General features: G+C 49.6%; 1 protein-coding gene across 1 annotated transcript in view; it reads left to right on the top strand.

Moving 5' to 3' along the window:
- Nucleotides 1-26923, top strand: part of LOC125745103 (plexin-A1-like) — a 149178-nt gene that overhangs the window by 103339 nt on the left and 18916 nt on the right. Inside the window, 11 exon segments of the mRNA XM_049017601.1 lie at nucleotides 5409-5505; nucleotides 7376-7566; nucleotides 12602-12753; nucleotides 13947-14067; nucleotides 15079-15215; nucleotides 16604-16771; nucleotides 19533-19626; nucleotides 20465-20701; nucleotides 21754-21897; nucleotides 22523-22757; nucleotides 25844-25986. Coding sequence (XP_048873558.1) covers nucleotides 5409-5505; nucleotides 7376-7566; nucleotides 12602-12753; nucleotides 13947-14067; nucleotides 15079-15215; nucleotides 16604-16771; nucleotides 19533-19626; nucleotides 20465-20701; nucleotides 21754-21897; nucleotides 22523-22757; nucleotides 25844-25986 — 1719 coding nt within the window.

The following is a 26923-nucleotide window of genomic DNA, read 5'->3' as shown; positions in this document are numbered from 1 at the left end:
CATAGCCTCTGCTACAGCGTGTTGTCCTCCTTCTTTATTAGCTGTCAGTTTCCTAGCTCACCTCCTCATTCTGTTTGATGGAACCAGGCGTTTCCTGCATGTGGGGAGAATCGGGAAGTGGGTCTCAATGGAAATGTGCTAGGTCGGGTTGAGGGGGAGGGGCTCAGTACTGCCTCACATCCCATTTCCTTTGGGGTGGGTGGGGGTGGGGGTGGGGGGGCACCTGGGGAGCTGTAAGAGAGTGGGCAGATAACATGGAGGACTCTCCCCTATTACCTAACCAATAGATAAATGGACTCTTCCTTTGTCTCCTTTTTCTATCTGCTGAAAAATATAATTAAATAAGCAAGTAAGTATAAATAAATAAGCAGCAGGAAAGGGGGGGTGGCGGGGGGGGGCGGTCCTCGATGAGAGGCTCTTGGTCTTTTTTTAAGCAGGAGAGTTTGAAGGTGACTGATTAATGACACAGCAGACTAAAGGATAATGAATAGCAGCTGTGAAGTGCAGGCTTTTAGAGGAGAGAGCCGACCAGCTACACCTGGAAGCAGGAAGGATGCTGAGTGGGAAGACAGCCGGCAGCGTCTCTGCTCTCCCAGCAGCGCCGAGAGACACAGTGTTGTCATTCCTAAGGTGTATAATGGTCAAGTTGTGCAGCATTCACAGGTAGATAGAGTCCAATGGAGGGATTTGGGCTGAGTAACTCATTTGAAGGTGCAACAGCCGGTCCCTTGCTGATTTAGGTCTGAATCGGGTTATCATCAGCCACGCTTCCTGATGCCAGTGTTATTTGTTTCTTAATGGCTGGAGGTTATATCTTAGGATGGGCCGTTGAAAGTGCACAGGTCATTAAGCCTGTGAGGGTGGTTTTGTTGGGTTTTCATAGGCAATATCCACTCTGGAGACCTCATTACACTTTCCTTATGCCAGGAAGCTGGCTCTCACACATGGATTATCCAGAAGGATGCGCTGGCCTCCCCTATCGGTCATCTAAGCTTGATATATACTCTGTCAGTTGAGGTCGATCCACTACTATCTTGATACCTGAGATATTGGTGATTGAGAAAAGCCTCCGTAAAAAGACCTGCATCTCTGGCTGTCACTCCGCATCGCCGGTCCAATACTCAGGATGCAATGCATGGAGAACCCGGCTAATTAGAGATGTTAAATAGTCGTCATCCGTGACTGCCTTCCCAAATCAGAGAAATATGCTGCTTCGCACTTCGGCAGAGTACATGTTTTAATTGGATGTTAATTAGATCGCTCTCACTGAGCCGTAACTGCTCCGTCCCCTTCAGCTGGTACCGGCAGCTTCCCTCGGTGCCCTTCTTGGTCTCCCTGTAAGATACGCTGCTGACACGCTCCCCCCCCTTGTCATTTCTGGCCGGGTGGAGCACAACCACACCTCAGTGCATGCTGAAGTTCGTCCCCCTGTTGCAGGACACAGAGGCGTTCATATGTGCACAGCTTCTGGGGAGGGGGGCAGGGGGGTACACCAATTTTTTGCATGCCTCCCAGTCTCCATACAGTGTGTATAAAATGATGGCAGACAGTCAGGTGGAGATTTTTTGCTCAGTAGCAGCTCATTTTAACGAACATTGGAGGGAGGATGCGTTAACTGACACGCTTTTGCAGCCTTACTTTGCTTTACTTCTCTTTTATTAGCCAATAGCCACTGATAATCCCTTAACTTGCTTCCCGTAATTGATGCCCGTTAAAAATCCTGTTGAATCTCTGTAATTCCGTAGCGCTTCTCATTGTGCCGAGGCATTAATTCAATCCTACTTGACCCCCCATGTTAATCCTGCATGGGATTACTGGATGGCCCTCGCTCCTCAAGCTTCCTGTGCGCGCGCGCGTGTGTGTGTGTGTGTGTGTGTGTGTGTGTGTGTGTGTGCTTGTGCCTCTCAGCTTCGGCCAGCTTTGCCGCTACACCGCCACGAGTAAATACACAAGCGAACGAAAGGCTCACTCCAAGCTGCTTCAGAACTTTTTCCGAACTTGTCAGAAGCAGAGGCGGTTCACAGGGCTGTGCTTCCCTGCGGCTGGTGCCTTAGCGAGAGCCGAGCGCTGCTCCTGACACATTTCTACAAAGGAACAGCTCTTGACTGCTCAAGAGGAATCCTGTACATTTATCCCTTTATATATATACAGCAGCATAGACAAAGTAACAGGCCTCAAACGGCTGCCTTCTATCTAGCCCCATTCACGAGACATTAACCAAAATTTACCTGAACAAATAATTTAGGCAGACAGCTAAACCACATATATAAAGGCAGGACTGACAGTGTCACCGTGGGACAGGCGAATCAAACACGGAGGACTGGCTTTATGTTTGACTGTTATTTCTAAATAACAGCCTCGTCGTCCTCTCATGTACAGCCTGCTGTGTGAGGGTGTGGGGGTGCCCCCTATTGGAGCTGGAGGGATACAGAGAAGCTAGCCCAATGCTATTTTTAGCCGTTGGATCAGGTATTCCTTCAAAATGACTAATTATCTGCGTACGACGTGCGTGAAAGGGCACCCCCCCGTGGCCCCTCCCTCCTCTTTCGCTGAGGTGCTGGTTTGTGAACATCGGCACTTTTCCACTGAGAGGATTCAGGGTCTCTCTTTTCTTTTCTTTTATGCTTGCCTAGTATTTTTGCCCCCGCCACCCCCCCCCCCCCCCCCCCCCCCCCCAATCCCATTCCCTTCCCTCTCCTTACCTCATTCATGATCTATAGGGCTGTCACAACGGGTAGGGGGGAGGAGAAGCCAAGGTGCAGGCTTTCCTTTCCTGAACCTCACTACAGTAATTGTTCAGTCCACACTCTGTGTTTCCATTATCCCTTTACTGTTCATGACGGCCGGGACATTCTCGCTTGGCCAAGCTGCCTCAGTCTTGAGTCGGTCGCTTTTCCAGTTTTCATTGGGACACAAATCCTTGTTTCCTCTCTCCTGGCGCGGTCCGCTCACAGTGCCGTGAAATCCGCCCTGCTTCCAATGTGGCCGATGCGGAAAGAGTGCAGCCGTGGTACTTTAGGGCCCCCTGAGCTGCTGGACTGAGCATGTTCTGAGTTTGCAGTTCAGTACGGGGGGGTGGGGGGTGGCTGTGGGTCTTCTGTCGCGTCAGATCTCTGCATAGTTTTGGCACCTGGCAGACACACATTTTCTGGTTCATACTGGAACTAAGCGCCACGTACAAAAGGTACTATATTTCTCCGAAATGGATTTTCTGTCACTCTCCATGCGACTGTGTTATTCTGGATTGGACGTTTTTGCCAGTCCCCCCTGTCCTTGGAGAATCAAAGCGCCCCGGAGCCTTAAGAACAGACCAGTCTGTGGAAAGGAGGTGCATTTAAGGTGATCTATTTCACAGCAGATGAGGAGGGTGTTTTAAGGACATCCAGGGCGTGTTTTGGGTCGGTCTGCTCTGTAGGGTCTACAGTGCTTCTCCTTATACCCCAGTGTCACGGGACACAAGCCAGTGAGAAGGCGGTGGGTGAATATTCATCACGTCCCAGGCGGCTTTTATCTCTGTGAGTGACAAAGGTGTGACATAAATGGGGTTAGTCACTATGTTCACATGGGTGTGCTGATGGTAAGGGCGGCTGGGGTCCCGGCCCGCCTCTGTATGGTCAGCTCTTTCTGGACAGCCAACCAGAGCTCTGGTGGTCCTGAGTGGATCTGATAGCATAGCTGCTACGCTGAGACTCCCAAACCTGCCCATGGGCCGCCCACCAAAGTGACAGGGAGGAGAGAGAAATTTCCCTGTAAATTTTGTTAGTTTTTCCCCCTTTTCCCCCAGAGTAGCAATAAGCCTGAAGTATCAGCCACTGTCAAGCATTTAAGCTGCCAAGAGCCAATGGGGAGATTTGCGGCACGCGCGACTTCTTTGTGCGTACATCTCGCAGCCCAAAGAGCCCGTTCATGGCCTGCAGGGGCTCTGGCCTGGCTGCTGATAAATGGTAGTCCTGCCCCCGGCTGGCCACTGGGTGGGGGCAAGGGCAACACACAAAGGGCCCCGATGAGACGTGTCAGAGAGCAAATTGAAAATGCCAATTTCACTTACTGTTTGGCATCGCTCCTTGCGCCCGGCTTCTGCCACTTATTTCATGTGTAAATGAATGGCCTCCAGTCTATAATTGGTATTTGCCAGGCGTCTCTCCTCTTCCTCCTGTCGCTTCCTCGCCTCGCCGCTCTCACTGTCTCGCCTTGGGCCGCTCCACGGAGCACCGCCTGTTTCTGGGTCTCGGAGCTCGACAGCTACCTCCGCCTGATTTCAGGATATTTATACGTGCTGTTCGTGCTCTTGGCACAGCCGTGGTTAAGAGATCTGGCGCCACGACTACAGACTCCCTCCCCAGGCATAATCTTCGGGTCCCTGTCTGTTTAGTTTAATTCCTTTAAGGCATATGCACCACTGTAAATATTTACCCTACCTTTCCGGTTCGGCGTGGCCCACTGGCGTGAGTAGGAGCCTGAGAGCCCGACTCTGCAGTCCTCAGTGTGTCGGTGGCGACTTTTCCGAAGCACCTGCCATGCAAATAAATAATGTGGCATAATTGGATTCCCTGCCTTTGGACGTAAGAAATGGATCGCAAGATGGAACGGAGGAGAGGGAGCTTTGAAGGGGAGAAAAAGGAGCAGAAATAGATGGAGTTAATTTTCGGGGTGAGTAATGGCAGGATTAATGACGCAGGCCTGTGCTGGGTGTGCACAGGGGTGGGGGCTGTATACCTACTGGCCTCGTTGGTGGCTTCCCGGGCATCGGACACTGCATGGCTGCCCTTCTGCTGCGTGGTTCTGCGTCTGCTTTGCTCATTCAGATCAGCTGATAGCTTTTGCTCTTTTCTGTAGTATCATACAGGCATAAAAGGCACCAAAAGCATTGCCACTGCGGACCGGGGCGGGGGGGTTGGGGGGGGGGGGCACCTTGGCCATTCTGCTGCAGTGTTAATTGCACCAGGCAGTTATGCATGCAAGCAAATTCCTGTTCTACATACGCATCCCTCTGCACTTTATAGGTTTCAACTCAAATTCGATGGGGGGGGGGCATCATTCTTGTTTCTAATCTCAGTTTCCGTTAGGGTTTGGGTATGGATTTTAATGTGTGCTTGAGAGTGGGGGTCTTGAGTGCCAAATGTCTGGGACAACTGTTCATCTTCTGCATTAGTAGTATTTAGATGTCATTTGTGCAAAAGCCTAATTGTAGACTGACTAGCCACGTAAAATTAGAGGCAAGCACAGGTCCTGGTAGACTGGGCTGCCCCAACTCTGACACACAGACGTCCAGACTCTCAGAACAGGTTCTGCTCTCCGACACACACTAACATGAGTAGATCAGACACAAACCTGCCCAATCACGGAAATGTTAAATCATAGCTGGTGCCTCAGATGTGAACTAAAACATATATTTTCTTTCCTCTCAGTATGACTATGAGGGCAATGACATCAGTGACCTGCCAGTTGACCTATCAGTGGTGTGGAATGGAAACTTTGCCATCGACAATCCATACAACATCCAAGGTAACTGGTCCTGCTCTTCCTCTCCCTTCCCAGTGCCACCCAGCATCTCGCTGCTGCAAGCTCACTGGGAATCGCACCTGCCGCCACAGCACCATCCGTCGCAAGCATGGCTGTGAATGTCCGTCGGTGTCACATGTCGCCCGATGACTGACTCTGCCTAGTGGCTTCAGTAATGCTTTCTCGTGTTTATAGTTAGTTCAACATGCTCTGAAGAAACCTGCCTGGGATTTTTTACAGAGTGAAGAAATAAGAGAAAAAAATCCCCAGGAAACAGCTTGAAGTTCTGAACGTTTGGTGCATGAATAATATGTAAAAACCCTCTTTCCTCTACTTGCTGGCCATCTAGGAATGGATAAATGTCACCAGAGGAGGATTCTGGGACTCTTACGAATGCAAGCTGTCATGGCTGTGGAGGGTGAAGGGCTTGGAAAGTCCTCAGTCATGTCCTGTCAGGGTATTAGTGTTATCCAGAAAGTGCCGCTCACACAGTCTTCTGCCACAAGCTGAGAGGGACAGATGCGCATCCCTTCAACCAGGCCGCGGCGCTTCAGATAGGATGCTATATTTTTTCCTCCCCTGCTGCATCCTGTCACAGAATGCACCAGGAAAAACATCACGACGACTGAAGTTTACATGCTAAACTGTATCTGATCTGATTTGGTTTCCTTTTTCATAGTGAGTGGGGTTTAGCTTGGCGTGAAACAAGCCAGGCCTCAGTCGGCAGTGATTATACCTAATGAAAATGGAATATATCAACTGCAGTGGTGTTACCAAATACAGCTGGTTAACTAGTCTGCAGGGTTATATGGGTCAGTGTAGCACTGGCCCAAAATGCAAACCATGCCGGCTTAACCGGTAGCCGGTTTTGCTCAGAGATTATCTGAGGCAGTAGTACGTGGAGGAGATAGAAGGTGGGGAATTGTGTGATTCTTTGAAGCCCTGCATTTATTTATTTTTTTCTTACGGCCAGTGGTCCAGGTGCACAGTGAGTTATACAAGTGCTTTTATGAAGTGGACCCAAATCTCCAGAATGCCAACAAGTGCCAGTCAGCTCCACTGGCTCGAGAGCGGTCACTGACCCCCCCCCCCCCCCCCGCGTGCCAAGGCCCAGCCGCATATTCGGCATGAAATTTTCATGACTGATCCGTCTCCTCCTGGCTGCGGGAAGAGAGATGTACCCGGGTGTAACGTGGAAATGTTAATGCAATTAAATCATTAATTTGGTTCAGTTTAATTAGCGCGGGGGTTACTTTTAAGCTTAGCTGTGACAAATAAGATTAGCGGCGGGGCTGAGTCGGATGAATATTTTGTCTCCTTTGAAGTCCTGCGGCCGAGGCAAGTTCTGCTCGCGCTCTCTCTCTCTCTCTCTCTCTCTCGCTCTCTCTCTCTCTCTCTCTCTCTCTCTCTCTCTCTCTCTCTCTCTCTCTCTCTCTCTCTCTCTCTCTCTCGCTCTCTCTCTCCTCTAATGGATCTGCAGGGCTCATTTCTGACCCAGAAGAGCTTGCTAGCTCCCCCCTTAGCCCATCAGATTATCCCTCTTCTACCTCCTTTTTTAAACTTTTTTTTTCTTTCAATCAGTTGCCAAGGCTTTGCATAAATGTCACTGAAGTTTTGGTTTTTGTTTTTTTTTGTTGCTATTTTGTAATTATTATTCCTTTGTTCCACCCACATTAAACAGGCTGCCATTGTAGTTCCGACAAATCCCAGGCCTCCACTTTTCCGACTCTCATCCTGTTACGACCACATGCTCTCCTCTGTGTTCACGCTTCCCCGTGATCAGTGGCCCTTATTGCCCTGTCCCTCCTCTTCCACCTTGCCATGTTGCACTTCTTCAGTCTCTCTCTCTGTCCCCCTCCCCCCCCCCCCCCAGCTCACCTGTACAAGTGCTACGCGCTGCGAGACAGCTGCGGCATGTGCCTGAAGGCCGACCCACGCTTCGAATGCGGCTGGTGCGTCCAGGAGAAGAAGTGCTCCCTGCGGCAGGAATGCACGCCGTCGGAGAGCACGTGGATGCACGCCGCCGCGGGCAACAGCCGTTGTGCACACCCCAAGATCATAAAGGTTAGACGGTCACTGGGGGCAACACCGGGGCAAGACTGAGGGACGGGGAGGAGGAGTCGGGGGAGTTAGAGGGAAGAACAGAGAGCATGGCAGGAAGAGAAAGAAGATGGAGAGCAGGAGAGGGAAGGACAAAGGGACGGAGAAGAGAAGTGGGGGCGTGGTGGGGGGAGGGGTCTTGGGAGATGTGGCATCAGGCGCTGGTACTTTTGGAAGCAGAAAGCTCCGCCACCAGGTGCGCGTGCCTGACAGGAGCTGGATCGGCCCATTGATGGAGTGCTGCGGGGGGCGCTGGCGAAGGGGAGCAGTCCATCTGTCGCCCTGGTTGGAGGTAGCGGGGAATCGTGTTTGGCACTGGTCCATTCCATTGTTCCTCGCTCGCGTGATGCTGAGCTTCGGACCGGACAAACCGCTTACAGAAGGGGGGAAAGATCTTCTGTGGCCCCTGCTGGACCGTGCGACTCCCCCCATCCAACCTGTGAGAGTAACGTAGCCTCGCAGGTGGAGTTCGTCGGACGACTTGTTTCATTCTCTGTGTTTTGTTACCCCCAGTTTGCTGCAGGGGGGAAGATACCATCCTTACTTTGTGCTTTTCAGGCAGAATGACTTTTGAGAGAACAATTCGTTTTTATTATTTATTGTGATAAATCCGAGATATTGGGAAGCTGCGGCATCGGCACACAGGCTAATCTGGCTGCTAATGTCTTTTCTTTTGCTTACAGTAATTCTTGCAGTTAATCTCCGTGCACATGAGGCATTAGGTTTCTTGCAGTGGGGTGGGGGCTAAGGCCGGGGGGCTTGCCCTAGAGGGTGTCGGGAATGAGTCGGGGCTGACTGCTGATGTTCTGGCGAAGTGAGTAAACGGAGCATGGCTGTCCCGTGGCGAAGCTCTCCCAGGTCGGCTGGGTGGATAGATAGAGGATAACACCCTTGTTATCTTCCCCGAAGATGTGAGCTGGCTGGCTGGCTCCGTCGAATGTGCCTGTGGTTGGGGGGGTGGGGGTTCACTGCTCTGACGCACCCAACACCTCCAACAGCTTCATCTTACTGTTATGCTCTCATTTCCTTGCTTTCGCTGCATTAAGTGCTTTAAGCTGTGTCTTGTTCCGCATTTTCTTCTTTCTCTCTCGCTTCCCTCCTTTTTTGCGCATTGTGGGCGACGCTTGGCTCCGTTTATTCGCGGTGGATTAAGCGGTAATTTTGCCCGGAATGGGCTGCTTAACTGGGATTTCCAGGCTCTCACTGTGCTTCACAGAGACCCCTGAGCTTTTTTCGGGTGTCTCTCCTCCTCATTGTTACCGATGTCGAGTGTTCATTGTGGACAGCCTCTCGGCTGCCGGGTGCCACGCAATCCCCCCCCGCTGAGGTGACTCTCCGACTGGCTGCATAATGGCAGGACACTCGCTTTAGTGTCTCTCTTGTTAAAGCCAGTTAATTGGGGGAAAGCCTTGACTGGAGAGGTGGATTCTTAAGGTCCATCATCCAGTCCCCACTCACACTCATCCCCTCTTTTTCCCTGCGTCCTTCCTTTGGTATGGTTTTGGCTGATCTCAGATCAGGTACATTTCCAACATAGGGTTTTCCATATACGGGCAGCTCTTGCCTTGCGTAAATCCAGACTTAGGCAAAAAATATTTGAGATACACAGAGTTTCTAGAAGCATTAATGCAAAAAGGTGTCATATGCCTGCAAGTAAATTTACACATTATCTATTTATTTATCTCGTCTTTAGTATGTATCACTAGTATACTTTGGCTTTTATGTGTTTTGCTGTAAGGTGTGTTGAATAGTATACGAAAGTAGATTTGACTGACATAAAGTCTGACTCATGTAAGCTTTTGTGGAGATGTTTACTTATTTCTGTCCTGTATGGACACTACCAATCAAGTTTTTACCACTTTTCCATTTATTTGATAAACTGCAGACTTTTTATTCTTATTGAGCATTGGAAAGTTGAGTGAACAACTATAAATGAAAGTATAAGTCCAATAAAACAAATTTCCTTTATAACATGGAAAGAGTATGTAATAATGCATGACTGTCATCCTATTAACTGGCTATGTGGTGATGGCGTAGTCAAATTCTGGGCTGTCCTTTAACTTTAAATGCATTAGTTAACTGTTTCATCCCATAAAACTGAACAGTATTTAATGTCCATAGTAGAAACAATGGCTCAGATTTTCTCTGCTGTTATAACTGCTGGAGGAGGCTACTTTGATGAATCAAAGGTATGACATTTTCTTACTAAAATTTCATACTCAAATGGTGAACATACTGTCAATGTATTTGTTAGCAAAGAATATTGAGTGTATTTTCATTAAATGTTAAGTGAGCAACATGTAAATGTAGAAAATCTCACTTTGTGCAGAAACTCGACTGGTGGTGTATATGTGGGTGTATATGTACTTTTCTGCAATTACATGAGAATATATTTAGACCAGTGTGATTTCACTTACTTCCTTATTACTTCTCACAGTATCTAGAGTAGAATGTAAGATGGCAGGACATGAAATGGTAGCAATGGCTTCGTAATCTCAGTGCCGATGCAAGTTTCTCAGCCCTTCCTGTATGTGCTGTCTATCAGTGCTTGATGTCTGTCTGTTTCTCGTCACATCACATTGCTTTGGCTCCCTGCCCCTCCTTCCACTCGCCTCCCCATGCAAACCCCATGGAATCTCAGAGACATGCATGTGCATGTACATGCACTCGTAAAGATGTGTGCAGACATGCACGCGCGTTCACAGACACACAGGCATGCACGTGCGCTCGCAGAGACACACAGGCATGCACGCGCACTGGCAGAGACACTCACAGGCATGCACGCGCGCTGGCAGAGACACACACAGGCATGCATGCGTGCTTGCAGAGACACACACAGGCATGCATGCGCGCTGGCAGAGACACACACAGGCATGCACGTGCGATCGCAGATACGCACAGGCATGCACGCGCGCTTGCAGAGACACACACAGGCATGCATGCGTGCTTGCAGAGACACACAGGCATGCACGCGCGCTGGCAGAGACACACACAGGCATTCACGCGCGCTCGCAGATACAAAGGCATGCACGCGCGCTCGCAGAGAGGCACACAGGCATGCACGCATGCTCGGAGAGACACACATAGGCATGCATGCGCGCTCACAGAGACACAGGAATGCATGCGCGCTTGCAAAGACGCATACAGGCATGCATGCGCGCTCGCAGATACACAGCCATGCACGCACATTTGCAGAGACGCACACACGCTCGCAGAGACGCACACTGGCATGCACGCGCGCTCGCAGAGACACACAGGCATGCACGTGCGCTCACAGAGACACACACAGGCATGCACACACGCTCGCAGAGACGCACACAGGCATGCATGCGCGCTTGCAGAGACACACACAGGCATGCACACGCGCTCGCAGAGACACACACAGGCATGCACGCGCGCTCGCAGATACACAGGCATGCATGCGCGCTCGCAGAGAAACACAGGCATGCACGCGCGCTCGCAGAGAAACACAGGCATGCACGCGCGCTTGCAGAGAAACACTGGCATGCACGCGCGCTCGCAGAGACACACACACATCCACCACCCATCTGATTCTTCTTTTCCTTTCTGTTAAATATTGACAAAACGCACTCGTGCAGCTTGTGCTTGTGACCCAGTTTGTTCCCCGCTCTTAAAAGCTGTGATTAATAAGACGTAGAAATAGCGGGATCGACGCCAAGCCACACGCGCCAGGCTCGTGGAAGAGGCGGCGTGAGTTGGCCGCTGCTGCTGCCTGAGGCTAGCTACATGGGCAGCCTCTCTCTGCCGTCGAGGGTCGTCCTGAAGGCTCCCTCTCCACCTCCCAAGATGTGCCTTTGGGTGGGAGCAGGGCCTTCCCTTAGTGAGAGCTGACATTCCCCCAAGCATATTGGTCATTCGTCATTGGGGGCACCAACGGGTAGCCAGCTCCTTCCTGCTCTCTCTAGGCCTCTTTGACGTCACGTGGCACCATTTTTGTGCACCATTGCATGCATCATTGTGTACACCATTGTTTGCACCAGTGGTAATAGGTCACTTTGACAATAGGCGAGCTTCCCAGCCTCAGACTATAGTATTGCATGTGTACCCCCCCCCCCCCCCCCCCCCCCGCACACTGTCCGTACTGTGAGGCAAATGTGCCGCCATGCTGAAAGAGAGCCACACAGCTCCCCTGCGCCCATGTGTGGCCTTCGGTCTGCTTACTGCTGAAAACAGTGACGCAGTCCAGCCATGCTGTCCCACTGTGCTTCTGTAAACAGCATTTAGCGGGGAGCCCCGAGCCCTGGGAGACTGGGCCAGGATCCGTGGTTCTGGAAAGCCTTGCAAAAATGTGCGGTCATTCTGTATCCCCACCCCCACAGCCGCGACACACTGCCGATTAGACGGGAGCTGAGGCAGCCGGGGGAACGGCATGTCGTCTCCTGGACATCAATGGGCCCCCCAGATGCGAGGGAGTAGCTGGGCCATGAAATTACCCATAATTATGCCATGATTGTTGTTTGCTGCTGCGTGCGGCTCTGCGCATCACTCACGCTATTTGTTTTGTCACGCCACACCTGTCTGCCTTACGCAGAGTAATTCCGCTAAATAAATCGCATTATTCCAGAGGCCGCTGTGTCCGAGGCGGTGGGGGGTGCGGCGTGGTGGCTCGGGTAATAAGTTTCAATTAGGGGAGGGGGGTGGTGCCTGCTACTCTGTTCGGTCTCTCTTTATCTATCCTGAGGGGTCGTTTTTCTCTATTAATGTGGAAGCGTCTGGATCCGGGGCCTGTCTCCGAGGGAGGGACATGGGATGCAGGGTAGGGCCGCTCGTCCGTGTCCAATTTGTATTCCCCATATGTGGCTGTTAGCTGGCATCTACAGGGAGCAGGAGAGCAGGATGCCGTCTGTCTGTGTGACATATGAGGAACGTGCTTCTCTGCTGTGTTATTCCGCCCCGCTCGTCCTGCGGGCTCCTCTGCTGCGCGTCGTTCACTGTGTGTCGGTTTATTCCTCCAATCCCCAACGCGTTTGTGTTGCAGCTCTTCCCAGAGACTGGCCCGAGGCAGGGGGGCACCAGGCTCACCATCACCGGCGAGAACCTGGGCCTCCAGTTCCGGGACATCCAGTCCGGTGTGCGGCTGGGCAAGGTGTTGTGCCACCCCATAGAGGACGAGTACATCCGGGCCGAGCAGTGAGTCCCCGCCCGTTGATCTCCCTCCTCCTTTGTCTGTCCTCATCTCTTGGATCTCTGAGCTCCTGCATCTTTTCTACATTTTCATCTGACTTTGGGATAACGGGGGTGAGAGGAATGCTGAGGTGGGCCCTGGTACCATCTGCTGTGTGTCTCACAGATAAGCCTGCTGGAAGTGACTGGGATGGGGTGGCCTGTGGTTATTCCTGTCCACGTAACACCCAGACGGCCCTGGGAGTACAGGCCACTCACCCCAGTCAGAGCAGGCAGAGCTGTAAGTCACGCTGTTTCGATGAAATGTATCCTGGTGAACCTGTGCAAATATCAGGATCCCCGGTTGCGTTCACCATGTACTTGTGCTGGCATGCAGGATACACTGAAGCCTCCTTTCGCCTCTGTGTTGTTTCACAGACATAATTATTGTTTTCCCAGCTTTTTTGCCATTCAGATGTCCTCATAAAAATGGCATCTTCCTGATTTGCAGACTCTGACCTGTTTTTTTTTTGCCTAACACACATGCACACACACACACACACACACACACACACACACACACATGTAGGGTATACCTATCCTTATGGGGCCCGCTCATTCACTTCTATGGGAAAAATGCTAACGCTAACTATGACAACCTTAACCCCCACCCTGCCCTAACCATAACCATAAGTAACCAAGCAAAATACAATAGATTTTTGCATTTTAAACTTTTTCCTAGTAGTCACTGATTTTTCTAAAATAGAGTTTTAAAAAAACAGATATTTATCACGTTATGGGGATATTGTGTCCCCATAAGGATAGGTATACCCGCTCACACACACACACACACACACACGAGTGATGGGGCACTCAGGATGAATCCTTTGCATTCGGGTTTAAACCAGTAAACTGTGGGACAGTGTCGGAGATTCAGCAGGAGGAATGAAATCACATAACCTACATAAGGAGATCTGCTGTCTCAGGGGCTGAGGACCTGGAGCAGCGTTTAGCATCACCTCTCTCCAAGCAGGCCGGTGATAAGTCATGGTGTACGAGAGGAGAACATCCAGGCATGTCCAATTAATCACAGAATAGGTGCTTCCGTAGCTGCAGCCGTGGGGTAGGCACTGATCGCGGAGGTCAGCTGGGAGGGGGTCTTCTTTAACACTGCTGCTCGTTCCCACAACACGTTCATGCGACCCTTCCCCCCCCCTCAGGATTGTGTGCCAGCTGGCTGATGCCACAGGTTACCGGGTCCACGAGGCACCGGTGGAGGTGTGCGTGCGAGACTGCCAGCCTGAGTACCGAGCCGTCTCCCCCCGGAGCTTCACCTTTGTGGTAACGTCGGGGCTGGGACCGAGCTCTCGCATTTACGCCATTTAGACAGCAGACACTTTGTGCGGAAAGTGCTTACGCAGCATCTGTCAGCCACACTCTTGGATGTCCTTACTCCAAAGCCCCTGGTTAAGTATCTTTCCACAGGATTTAATGGCAGAGCAAGTAGCACCCAGAATGATTTTGGTCGACTTCCAGGCCTGATGCTGATTAAGTAAAATACCGCAAGGTAGATCTTTAAGGCTGTAAAGAGCTGCTTTGAGGTGATGAAATCTGGGGCTTCTTTAATATGAAAACCAGGCAGAAAGTAATGTAATAGCTACTTTATTGTAACTTTAAAACTGCAAACTCATGGATAACTTAAATTAAGTGTCAAATTCATACAGCTCTTACAAGCAGTTTAATATATGAAGTAAATGCTTGCTTGCAGCTGAATCCTTGCAAAGGCAACATTTGCTTTTGTCATTCATGCAAGGGCTGAAGCTGAAGATCATATTTGTCAGCCATTCCGGCTCAAAGTTAAGTAAAACCCATTAAAGAATAGTCATCATTGTAGGGTTTAGGCCAAAGAGTCAATGGGAGTTTCTCAATAACAAGAACACAAGGGTTGTACTTATGGTCTTGGTGAGACCGATCTTGCTAAGTTGCCTCCTGAGAACGAACTTTCAGAGCAGTGAATTATGGGATTGGTCTTGTTTGGCGAAGATGCAACCAATGTATTTTTGATATTTTGGGCGGGGCAAGACCAAGATCCAGTGACTTTTACTGTCCTCTATACTTCTGTTCTTGAGTATTGGAACTGGTCTGTGGCAATGGAAGATGACGTAAAATGGGGACACCAGGACCCAAGTACGGTCAAGCACGCATATTGAGAAGCACCCAGTGTCTATGCAGAGAAAAAGCACGAGTGTTTTATGTAGCACAGGCAGCTGCGTTTCTCTTTGGCTTCACTAGTTACGGGGCACCTTTATGTAGCTGAGTCTTAACCCTCGTCTTTGCTGGGCTTCCTTGCAGACGCCGTTCTTCTCCCGCGTTCAGCCCTCCCAGGGTCCTCTCTCAGGGGGCACCAGGATCACCATCGAAGGGAACCACCTTAACGCTGGCAGTGCTGTGTCCATTAACATTGGCCTGAACACCTGCCACTTTGAGAGGTGAGGTTGCTGCGTCCTAAACCCCTGCAGCCCACTCCGCCCCCCCTACCACGAGGCTGCCATCGCCCTAGCCCCTCTTCCGTTCTGCCCCCAACCTCATTGTCACCTGTTGTGGGAATATGAGCAGATTACTGCGGTGCTGTCGCCTAGCACCGGATTTCTTGCGGAGGGAAGCAAGCCGAGGCCTCCCTCCCACTCGCTGAATAATGTGTATTTGCTCGTATCCTTCTGGAGAGTAGCCAGTACTCTAGTGTGAGAAACGTCTTTGTTTTGGGCCTCTATACGTAAAACACTGATGCATTCTTTTGATGTTAATGGAAATCCACAATGTTTGCCCATTTAGTAAGCAGGGATTTAAAACATAAAAAATCTGCCTTACTACTGAGGAATAAAAGCGTCTGTCATTGTTGCAATGAAAGCTAATCTACTGGTGAGGTTTAATGGGTTCTGGTCAGGTTTGCTGGGCTTTGTGGTTAGGCTTATCTGAGGTGACCCTCTCATGTTTGATACGTGAGTGACTGACTTTGCTATGACGCCGTTGTTTTTTCAGTGGTTTCTTCCCATTACCATGTATTTCCTTCACGACCATCCTTTCCAAGTGTACCTCTGGTGGCATTAATTTCAATATATTCACTTATATATTTCTAATATTCTGCCTTAACAGTAATTTGGCAACATATCCCCATTCTGCTTTCTCCCCCCCACTCTCCTCTTGTTCCTCCTTGTCCTTTGTGCCTGAGACAAACGCCTTGTCAAAATATGTGCCGTCTTCAGAGAGTCGCTCTACGACGAGTGTTATGGAAGGGGGTTCCCATGGCAACGATGAGAGTGAAGCCCGTCAGCGCTAGGCATGCACATCTGCCGTGAAAAACCTGGGAGAGGTGGCATTTACGTTTCTCCCTGCTGGAGAAACAACGGTCATTTCATAGACACATATTACATCAAGGTGTGCTTATCTGTGAGTGTTACAAGAACAGGACACCCTGGGCTTTACACATGCAGCCTCCATGTCAATGCATGTACATTAGTTGGGCAGGCGTGGTTTGCTTTGGCCTTTCCGGCTATTAGAAAAGGAGCTTTGAGTATTATGGTAAATACGGTGAGTAGGACACAGAAATGTTCTGGGAGTAAATGGCTTCAGTAACACAGCCTGTGCACATGCAGGCAGTTTATCTTGTGCCTTTGGTCTTTGGTGGGTAGTGAAGCACATGCTTGCCCAGAAGGTGTGGCCCAAAAGGAAAGGAACCTATGGGAGCACAGCAACACACCCAGACTGGGTCCATGGGGGCGGAGATAGGCAGAAGTGTATTATGGGAAACGTGACCGATGTTACAGAAGTTCCCATACGTCTGAAGTTGTGTCACGCCTCCCCCATCGCATCTTCCTAGGAGGAACACCAAAGAGATTGTGTGTCTGACACCCGCCGGTCAGAGTCCTGGTGGGGCGCCAGTCATGGTGGACATCAACTGGGCTGAGCTGCGTAACCCAGAGGTCAAGTTCAACTACACCGAGGACCCGACCATACTTAAAATTGACCCGGATTGGAGCATCGCCAGGTGACATTTCTAATTTTAAACCTATCAACTTCAATGTTGTGTTAATACTGACTGCTACAGTATGCGGTTAGTATGGGTACAGTAAATATGTTTTTGAAATGTGAAAAGGGTTTAAGAGATCAATGCAGCAATCAGCTTGGAATGCCTTAATAAAATGCTGAAACACATATGTTATCTGTTAGAAAATAAAATAAGATGTGTGTCATGTGCTAGCTGTGATTTGTATTATGTGTGAGGGGGAAATACAGAATGAATGGAAAGCGAGAAAGGGGGACTTGATAAATCCAGGATGCAGGTATGTCCAAGAAGACACCCTGTAGTGTTTCAGTAGCGATTCAGTTAACTAAGATTCAGCGATGCTTCAATACAATTCAATAGAAATGTGATATTGTTTGATTCAGCTCTGATTTGATATGATTTAGATTGATTTAACGTGTCCTACTTCTGAAGTAAAGACATTCTAAATGTTTTCAAGGCAAGTGTTTTGCACTGCAAAAATCATCCAAAACTCTAGGTACCTGAAGTTGATCATTTGATCTTGGCATGAAAAAATCACGCAGCGATAGTGAGGTATCGATTTGTAGCATGTTTATCGGTGTCCTTCTAAATTTGAGCCGAATTGGTGGCTTTGAATCGATGATGCTGTATTATAAACACGTGGACTGGATTTTCGATTCCTATCAATTTTTCATAACAACCCTATAAACGAGGCAGTGTTTAAGTGGCAGGAATCTCATGCGTCTCTGGCCAACGACAGGGCAGGATTTTCTCAGAAGCCCAAGGCGTAGCTGATGACAGACGCTGAAGTTGCTCCTCTGCTTGCGGGTGTCTGTGCTCACAGGGTGCAGCCTTTATAGGAGAGAAAAGCTTAGACCTGCGAAGACTTCAGGCACCTTGTAAGTCAAGTGGTTCATGTCCATCTCTGAGAAACAAGAGGTGCTCCAGAGTGTTTGCAGGGACGCACACAGTCTCTCTTGGGAGATTTATTTTCGCTAAAATGTTCCATGGGCAGAAGGAAAAATGATTGGTTCAGAGAGATAACCAATCACATTATAGAGGAGGCGGGACAAACCAATCAGATGTATTGGTTATGCCTTCTCTAGTTGCTTGGACCCACCTCCTCTACAGTCTGGTTATCTTTCTGAACCAATCATTGTTCTTACGGCCCTCAGGACATTTTTGTGTAAGTAAAACTCCCACAAGCTTGCAGTCCCTTTCACAACCTGTGACCATCCAAATGAAGAATCTCCTGATGGAGGTGACACTGCTTACTATTAGGCATGGAATGGGAAATGACAGACAGTTTGCCTTCTGATTCTCTCTCAGAATATCTGCCCGGCTTCCTTAAAATACGCGGAGCCTTTCCCTGTGCTGACTGTGGCAGAGGAAACAATCAACCTGGTTTAAACCTGGGCTTACTGCCTCTCTCGTCCTGGCCACCCACTCCCACGGCCTTCCTAAGTCAGTAGCTCCTCCGACAGAGTCGCTCTGTCATCGTTTAACCAACCCAGCGGAGGAGCATGTCAACCCAGCTTGGAGGTGCTCTTCAGATGGGGGTATTATGCTGCTGTTGGTGTTCAATGGGCATGGTTTCCTGTCTACTTAGTACCTGTTGATTGCTCTCAGCCTCCTGTGTAGCCAAGAGCCCAAGCAGAACATTCTTTGTAACGTTTATCTCAGCTATGCGATGGTAGAATAACAATATCAGAAATGTTTTAGAGTTTGTGTTACTCAGGACTGGATATATTTTCTTTTATGCAGCATCTATGTGGATGGATGTTCAGCATTGCTGTATTTGTTCCATGACATGATTGCAAGGACACAAATATTAATCTGAATGTCCTTGTACCAACATCGATTCTGTATTTTTGTGAAGGTGGTCGAGGGCCATTGAAATGGCTGTTTTTAAACGTTTCTGCGAAACAGCAAGAGGAAATCAGCTGCCGCGGAGAGCCCACAGTACTGTCCTTTGTCCTTCCCGTCAGTTTATTTTCCCGACGCGTTAGAGTGGAAGAATAAATAAGAAAGCAGGTTTGGTAAGCGCTCCGAGAAGCCCCAGAGGAACCTTGTTGTTGAAGGAAACAAGATGCATGCAGATAGTCTCCACACGTACGGAAGCAAATCTGTTCTGAAAATCACGTTGGTTATTCCCTGAAGCGTTACCTGAGTTAAAAGGGCTTTTAGAGCAAAAAAAAACCCCCTAGGTGTTGGGACTCCACATAAATAACATTAACTGCAGGAGGAGCCCATAAAATGGACTGACTTCAGATGTTTCCCAGAGCTGCCCAGGTATGCAGTAAAATGGACTCTAGCTGGGGGGACAGTAATGGAGAACTGATTATCATTCTCATTGATTATGGTCTGTGTTGTCTGTCTCCTCCCCTCAAAATTGCATGGGCTGTGTGAGTAATAAGCAAGTTTTAGGGCACGGGGCAGGTTTACTTTATGCATTTCAGGAAATTCTAACCGTAAGGTTTAAGTTCTATGAAGGACAGTACTGTTGTATCCTTGAGGAAGGTGATTGGCATCCAGCTATATGAAAGTGCTGACCAGATTGTTCTGTGTTTCGGGAGCGCGTCCCCATCCGCTAGGTAACCAAACGCAAATGGTTCGAAACGTCTAAACTGGTTTTGGTGCCAGCTGGGCCTGTCTCAGCCAAAGCCAGCCTTGGTGTGTCTGTGGCGGTTTTGTCCCGGCAGATTGTTGAAACCGTTCTCCTCCTCGCCCCCACCCTCTCTCGCCCTCCACCCCCCACCTTTAGTGGAGGCACCCTGCTGACCATCAGCGGCACAAACCTGGCCACCATTCGGGAGCCTAAGATCCGTGCCAAGTTCGGTTCTGCCGAGTCTTTTCACGTGAGTACCAAAGGACCCCCCCACCCCCCACTGCACCAGGTTAACCTTTTAAATGTCAGCCGGCGATAAACTATAGCCACAGAAACTCCCTCGGTACCTGGAACCTGAGGGCCCTATTAACCTTTCTGCCAGGTTACACCTGGGGTATAATGTTAAAGCGAGAACAATTTCTGTTTTGTACGTATTTCATGTTTTGCCTTGGGAATTCCAACTGCAAAGAAAAATACTGCCAGACTGCTCTTTTTTTAGATATACCTTATTCGCTTACAGCTGTTCATCCTAAAAAGCAGACACATGCAGCACCATGATGCTTGAAAGGAATGTTATTTTTCTAAGGTTATTTTTCCAACCTTATCAAGAGACTTTCTACTTGGCATTTAGGAATTTAGAGGAAGCCGGCACAGTCTGCGTTGCCATTTATTACAGAAATTGCATGCATGTAGATTGAGCAAATCAGGATTCATTCCGGCACCTGCTTCAAGTCAGGGAAATGCTGTGAATTGCTTCCTGTAGATGACTTTATGTTGTGAGAAATGGATGGGAGGGGTTTCTGGGAAGTGCAGAAATGGGTTGATCGGTTACATCGTAAAGACAGGAAAGGTGATTGTAGAGAAGGGCTTCGCTTAAACGGAGGTGCTGCACGTGCTTGCCGTCTTTCAAGATGCATGAAACTTTTGGGCTTCCAGTTCTGGTTGTGCTTTTAGTCAACAGACCAGTGAAGAACTGGTCTTCGAAGCAGGTTGACAATTGCACGTGACTGCTGTGAGTTGAAAGGGGGCTTCATTTGACTGCGATTGGAACACTGAGTGCCCGCATTTGTTGGCTCTTCCTTCTGTAGCTCTGCAAGGTCCACAACAACACAGTGATGGTCTGCCCAGCACCTTCTGTGGCAGCCTCGGAGAAAGGCTTTTCGGAGCTCGGAAGCAGGCCCGACGAGATCGGCTTCTACATGGACAACGTGCAGTCGGTGCTGGTGGTCAACGAGACCTTTAGCTACTACCCCGACCCCGTCTTTGAGCCTCTGAGCCCCACTGGTGTCCTGGAGCTCAAACCAAGCTCTCCACTCATCCTGAAGGTAGACACCTCCACACTCTGTGCCCCGCATAGCATTTGGAGCTGTATGTTAAGTAGCTTGTTGGAGATTATAGTGGTGTCTGTGCAGCTGTGATGGTGAGCTGGCATTCTCCCTAGTGCTGCGTGACATGGAGCTCTGACTGTTTTGTTATTCCTGATGAATCTCCCTTCCTCTGCAGTGAGACTGCATTCTACACAAAGAATTAAGTGAATTAACCGCAGCCTGGTGCCGTTTTGCACACAAACGTCTCACATGCAACTGCCGCTCTTTATTTTCCTGATCATTTTAAGCCTTTGAAATTCTGCTGTTTGCATTTGCTCTCCTAACGGCCCTGCTCTCCTATTATTCCACCGCTTAATGACAATTCAAAGAAACCCTTTCCGATGTTGAAATCCCACTCTGCTTGTACAACCCGCACATTAGTAAAAATGGAAAAAAAAGTCAATTGCATTAAATAATCAGCAGTGTGCCCGATGTATGCATTGCATTTTTTATGCAATTAATTTTTCATCACTAAACCAAGTGGGTTATGTAAAATTTATCTGCTCTAGAGGAGGATTTCTGTTTTCAGAGGTTATTTACCAATCTAATTGGATCTCTTGGCCACACCATGTACAGCGGCATTTCTGCAAAAGAGTGGCCCGGTGCTAAGAAATGCACATATAAAGCATTTGCTCCCTCCCCCAGACGAAGGCTGATGTGAGGGGATATTGAAAGTGTAAATCCTGTCAGAATTTGCGATGGTGTATCAGGTGGGGGGTAGCTTGCTGCAATCGCCCCCTCCATCTCTCTCTCTCTCTCTCTCTCTGTCTCTCTCTCACTCACTCACTTACTCTCATAGTGAACATGTGAACACAGCAGGATTATATTATATGTCCACTGTCACAGCACAGTGCTATTGCCTACATAAATTTTGCTTACGGAAATATTTCCGAACAATAAGTTTTGGCAAGATGACAAATCAAAAAAGCATTCTTCGCAATGTTATTATGTGTTAAATTTGGCTTGCTTGCGTATGTGTGACTCGCATATTTCACCTTCCTGCGTTAAAGGGCCGGAACTTGATTCCCCCGGTGCCTGGGAACTCGCGGCTGAACTACACGGTGCTGATCGGCGATACCCCCTGCGTCTTGACTCTGTCCGACACGCAGCTCCTCTGCGAGTGGCCCAACCTCACGGGTCAGCACAAAGTCACAGTGAGTATGACCCTCCTCGCTTTGGCCTGCGAACTGCAATAGTGAAGGGAACTGCTTTGCAAAATGAGTGGATCAGTGTCCATTTTTATCTGTGGAATTTGGCTACACATAAATACGTTCAGAATTCAGGTTTTTCTTTAATACATCTGATACGGAATGTGTGTAGCGTAGGTTTCCTACCTGTGGGGGTCTGTTTTGTTCATCTATCAGGCGTATTAAAATAGAACTGTCTCCTTGCATTTCCCAGCTGTCTGCATTCTCTCTAGCTGTGAGACACCCTTTAAAAGAAGGCCACAGATGTTTGTCTCCCTGCCTCTGAAGTAACCTACATATGGAGAAACTCCATGGTGCTGGTCCCTTATGGTGCTGTGTACCGTGGTCATGGTGACTGGGGGGGGTGACTGGAGAGGTGCCTTGGTACCTTTAGCTGCATGTATGTTAGTGGTTCCCTAAATGGAGACCTCAGCCAGGTGCCTTGGGCTGACCTGCATTTAGGTGGTGCCTGAAATCAATGCTCAGACGAGTCTGTTTCTAGTCTATGAAGAAGATGGTCAGGCTTCTGCTGCAGGCCGGAGGTGGATGAATGAATCCCCTGACCTGGCTTCCCTGTCTCGTCCGGCCACAGATTAGAGCGGGAGGGTTCGAGTATTCGCCCGGCACCTTGCAGATCTACTCAGACAGCCTGCTGACGCTGCCTGCCATCATCGGCATCGGCGGCGGTGGCGGCCTGCTGCTGCTGATCATCATCGCCGTGCTCATCGCCTACAAGCGCAAGTCGCGCGACGCCGACCGCACGCTCAAGCGCCTGCAGCTGCAGATGGACAACCTGGAGTCCCGGGTGGCGCTGGAGTGCAAGGAAGGTGCGACTTTTTTCTTTTCCCCTTTTCACTTTATCTCTTCCGGTCCTTTTATCTAATCTTTTTCTCTTTAAAGCTCTAAGCCATCCTCTCTCTGCCTCCCCCCCCCCACCCCGAGTGATGTCTGATGCTGCCCCCCACCCTTATCTCCCACATTCTGCTCATCCACCACTATTCCCCATCCTGATGAGCACTCAGTCATTCTTTTACCTCCTGCTTTCCTCTTGGTGGGTGCAGGCCAGCACTAAACATCATCAAAGACTGACTAGAACATGTTGTGCTGTGTGTGTTTGTATGTGAGTGTGTGTGTTTGAGCGTGTGTGTGTGTGTGTGTGTGTGTGTGTGTGTGTGTGTGTGTGTGTGTGTGTGTGTGTTTGAGCATGTGTGTGTGTGTGTGTTTCTAATAATTTCATTGTGGAGACATTTTTTCAGTCCCCACAAGGAGAAACTCAATAAAAATCAGTGACTGCAATCAAAAACCTAAAGATGCCAAATGTCTTGTATTTAGTTGGGTTACTTATGGTTAAGGTTAGGGCTGGGTAGGGGTTAAGGTCGTAGTGTTGGGATTAGAGTTTTCCCGATAGAAATGAATGGAGAGTCGCCACAAATATGTAATTACCAACCTGTGTGAGTGTGTGTGAGAGAGAGAGACAGAGAGAGAGAAGCAGCATGCGTGTTGCTCAGTGTCTATTCATCTCAATGACAAGCAAGAGCAAATCTGCTGGAAGTCTGACATAAAATCTGCTTGGGGGGGGCTTAAAAAAAGCACCAACAGACCGCAGTCCTGCAGCAGAGCACCTGTTCCTGAGCTGCCCTTTAAGAATGGGTATTTGGCAGCTCCGATTGATGCAGCACCCGGCTGTGGGCCCAGTCCAGGGAGGGGCCATGCCGAGGTGGGGGGGGCAGGGTAGTGGGGACGGGTGGCTGGTCACAACCTTGTCGGTTTCTTGCAGAAGGCACGGTCTGTCACCGGGTTCATGCATGGATTATAGAGACTTTTTTTTTTTGGGGTTGGGGGGGGGGGGGCAGTTCAGATTTGCCAGGATATGCAGAGAGGCGTTTAATCTAAATGTTTTGTCGTTACGCGGTTATCAGTTTAGTCGGTGTGTTGGCAGGCTTCCACATCTGCGGTGATTTACTGGCATTATGGATTAAGCTTGTGTACTCACAAATATGCAGGGAAGTCTAAGTACATGATAATCAGCCTCTCGCGTGCCTTTTCATAACACTCATTTCAGATGATGTGTGAAGCAATTAGCTCCTGGGGTGGGGGTTGGGCTAAAGGGAGATTCCTGCCATTCTGAGTTGTGAAGGACCCCCCCCAGCAAGCGAGGTGCACGGGGGGGGCAGCTGTGCAGCATGTGCTTTGGAGGGGGGTGGGCCGATCCAGGCCTTTAGAGCCTGTCACCACCAGGGGGGCCCAGGCTGGGGACCCACAAACACAGCCAATCCCAGCACTGTGTAACTGAGTGCAGTTTAAATTTCTCGTCTGGCCCATGAGCTACGGCCATCCCAAGCAGCCGAGACCAGGCTAAGTCTGCCTGTCCTCGGCAAGGCGGGCCGTCTGCACAGGGCCCCAGAGAAGTGGGAACCGCAAGCTGAGTACCCCGGTCCCCAGCAGCTGGAGGAAATTACGCATGAAACGTGCAAACCCCATTATTAGTTAATCGTTCATGCAATTAATTAACTTTCCCTCTTTATGAACTGTTCTAAAAAGGGAACCACCTCTGTCCCTCTCTCTTTCTCTCTCTCGCTCTCTTTTTCCCCATGAAACAAAAGCCAGAGAGACTGCCTGTGTCAGAACAGCGTCCTCGATTGGTAATTAAAGATGGTAGATAAGCAGCAGGCCGCTCTGCTCCCACTCAGGGGCGAGCTGGGAAGCGCCTGTCTCTGCAAACTCTGCCCAGTCCCTTTAGGCTGTCTGGCTCACACCCAGTAACTCACTCACCACTCCCCGTGTGCTTAACCTGCAATCCCTTTGACAAAAAAACACTCCTGATTTTCCTCTTGGTTTCTGTCAGGCATTTGGCTCTTTGGCATAAGCATTTTTCTACATCCATCTCAACTTCTTCCGCTTGCTTCTGTCTCATTAATTCCATCAGGCACCTTCTTATTTTATTGACCTGCTTTCCTATATATTCATCTATTTTTGTTAATTGTGATGTGGGTGGGTGCTGAGCTTTCATTCAGCCTTACATGCTCTTCCTGTAGAAGCTACTGGTTTCTCTAATCATCCCCCAATATTGTTTGGTATTTTAGCATGTTGTCGCATTAATTATTATATTGTTGCCTAGCACAGATGCATGCTGGGTGTTGCTGTAGCCTCACAGCTCGCGAGATGTGCCTGTGATTCCTGCTCTTGACTTGGTGTGTGTGCCATATGCACATGCTCCTCAGCCCACGTGGGTCTCCTCTACACACACCAGTTTGCTCCCACAGTTGAACGTGCAATAGGGAGAATTGGTGTCCCTAAACTGGCTTTAGTGTGTGTGTTTATGCATGTTGTGTAAGACACATACATCCTTATAGGCTCCAAGCTTGATGCGACATGGTATTTGACAATAGGTCATGTAAACCGAATGTAAGGATATTAAGACTGACAACGGTTCTTTGCAGCATAATGTGTTCTTAACCCTATATTGATGCAAGTTGTATTGTTTGTAGCTGTAGTAATAATGTAACACTAGTAGCACTGGGGCTAATGGACAGACAGCATATATAAACCAGGATCAGCTATAGAAATATTAACCCTGATCCTGGAGAGCCAATATCCAGCAGGTTTGGTTTTCTGTCCTACCTGAGGAGTTACTATCTGCTTCAGATCAGGTGTGGTTCTTCACAGACCAGGTAAGTGTCGGGTAAATATCGACAGCTGACACAGCTGTTATCAGCACCACAGTCCTGTGGACACGTATGAAGGCTTTGTAGTCTGCTCACATGGGAGAAAATCCTTCCTGTGCTCCCCTGATCTGTTCACTTACTTCTGTTCCTCCTTGGCAGGGTGGTGCAGAGGGAGGTGCTGCACACTCCTCGCTTCTCCCTACCTGTGGCTGACGCCCGTCTCTCTGCATCTCTCTCGTGTTCTCCAGCCTTCGCAGAGCTACAGACTGATATCCACGAGCTGACCCAGGAGCTGGATGGGGCCGGCATCCCCTTCCTGGACTATCGCACCTACGCCATGCGAGTGCTCTTCCCTGGCATCGAGGACCACCCCGTGCTCAAGGAGATGGAGGTACGGGTCAGTACACTGTCGGCACCGCTTCTCCGGTCTACCCCTAAGGGCGGGCGGGGCTCCATGCTGACACTGCTCTGCCTGCCTCAGTCTGCCTCTGACTTTGCATGCATGTGGAGGGAGAATGTTTTGCAGCCCAAATGTATAATGCATCACTGAGAAATGTGGAGCAGAGGGATCAGTGAGGTATCTAAAAGTACCCTGTCTCTACGATGCCTGGCCTATAAATGCGGCCCATCTCTGCAGCACCAAGTCCCCAAAAGTGGCCTGTGTCTGAGGCACCAAGTACCGGAAAGCGGCCCATCTGTGAGGTACCAAGCCCCTGAAAGTGGCCCATCTCTGAGGCACCAAGCCCCTGAAAGTGGCCCATCTGTGAGGCACCAAGCCCCCTGAAAGTGTGAGGCACTGTCAGTGCCATCGGTGAGGCACCAAGCCCCCAAATGCAGTCTGTCTCTGAGGCACCGAGTCCCCAAAAGTGGCCTGTGTCTGAGGCACCAAGTACCGGAAAGCGGCCCATCTGTGAGGAACCAAGCCCCTGAAAGTGGCCCATCTCTGAGGCACCAAGCCCCTGAAAGTGGCCCATCTGTGAGGCACCAAGCCCCTGAAAGTGGCCCATCTGTGAGGCACCAAGCCCCCTGAAAGTGTCAGGCACTGTCAGTGCCATCTGTGAGGCACCAAGCCCTCCAAATGCAGTCTGTCTCAAAAGCACAGAGCCCCCAAAATTGGTCCGTCTCTGTGCCTTCGTAAGCACCCTTTCTCTGAGGCACCAAACCCCTGATCTATGTCGCCGTAAGCAGCCCATTTCAGAGGAGCTGTGCCCCAAAACTGAGCCATATCTGAAATGGTAAGCCCCAAAACTGAGCCATATCTGAAATGGTAAGCCCCTGAACGCGGCCGATATCTGAAATGGTGAGCCCCGATAGTGGCCCATCTCTGA

This window comes from Brienomyrus brachyistius, chromosome 6 (assembly GCF_023856365.1).
Source record: "Brienomyrus brachyistius isolate T26 chromosome 6, BBRACH_0.4, whole genome shotgun sequence".
Lineage (NCBI taxonomy): Eukaryota > Metazoa > Chordata > Actinopteri > Osteoglossiformes > Mormyridae > Brienomyrus > Brienomyrus brachyistius.
This window is presented reverse-complemented; position numbering and strand designations above follow the sequence as displayed.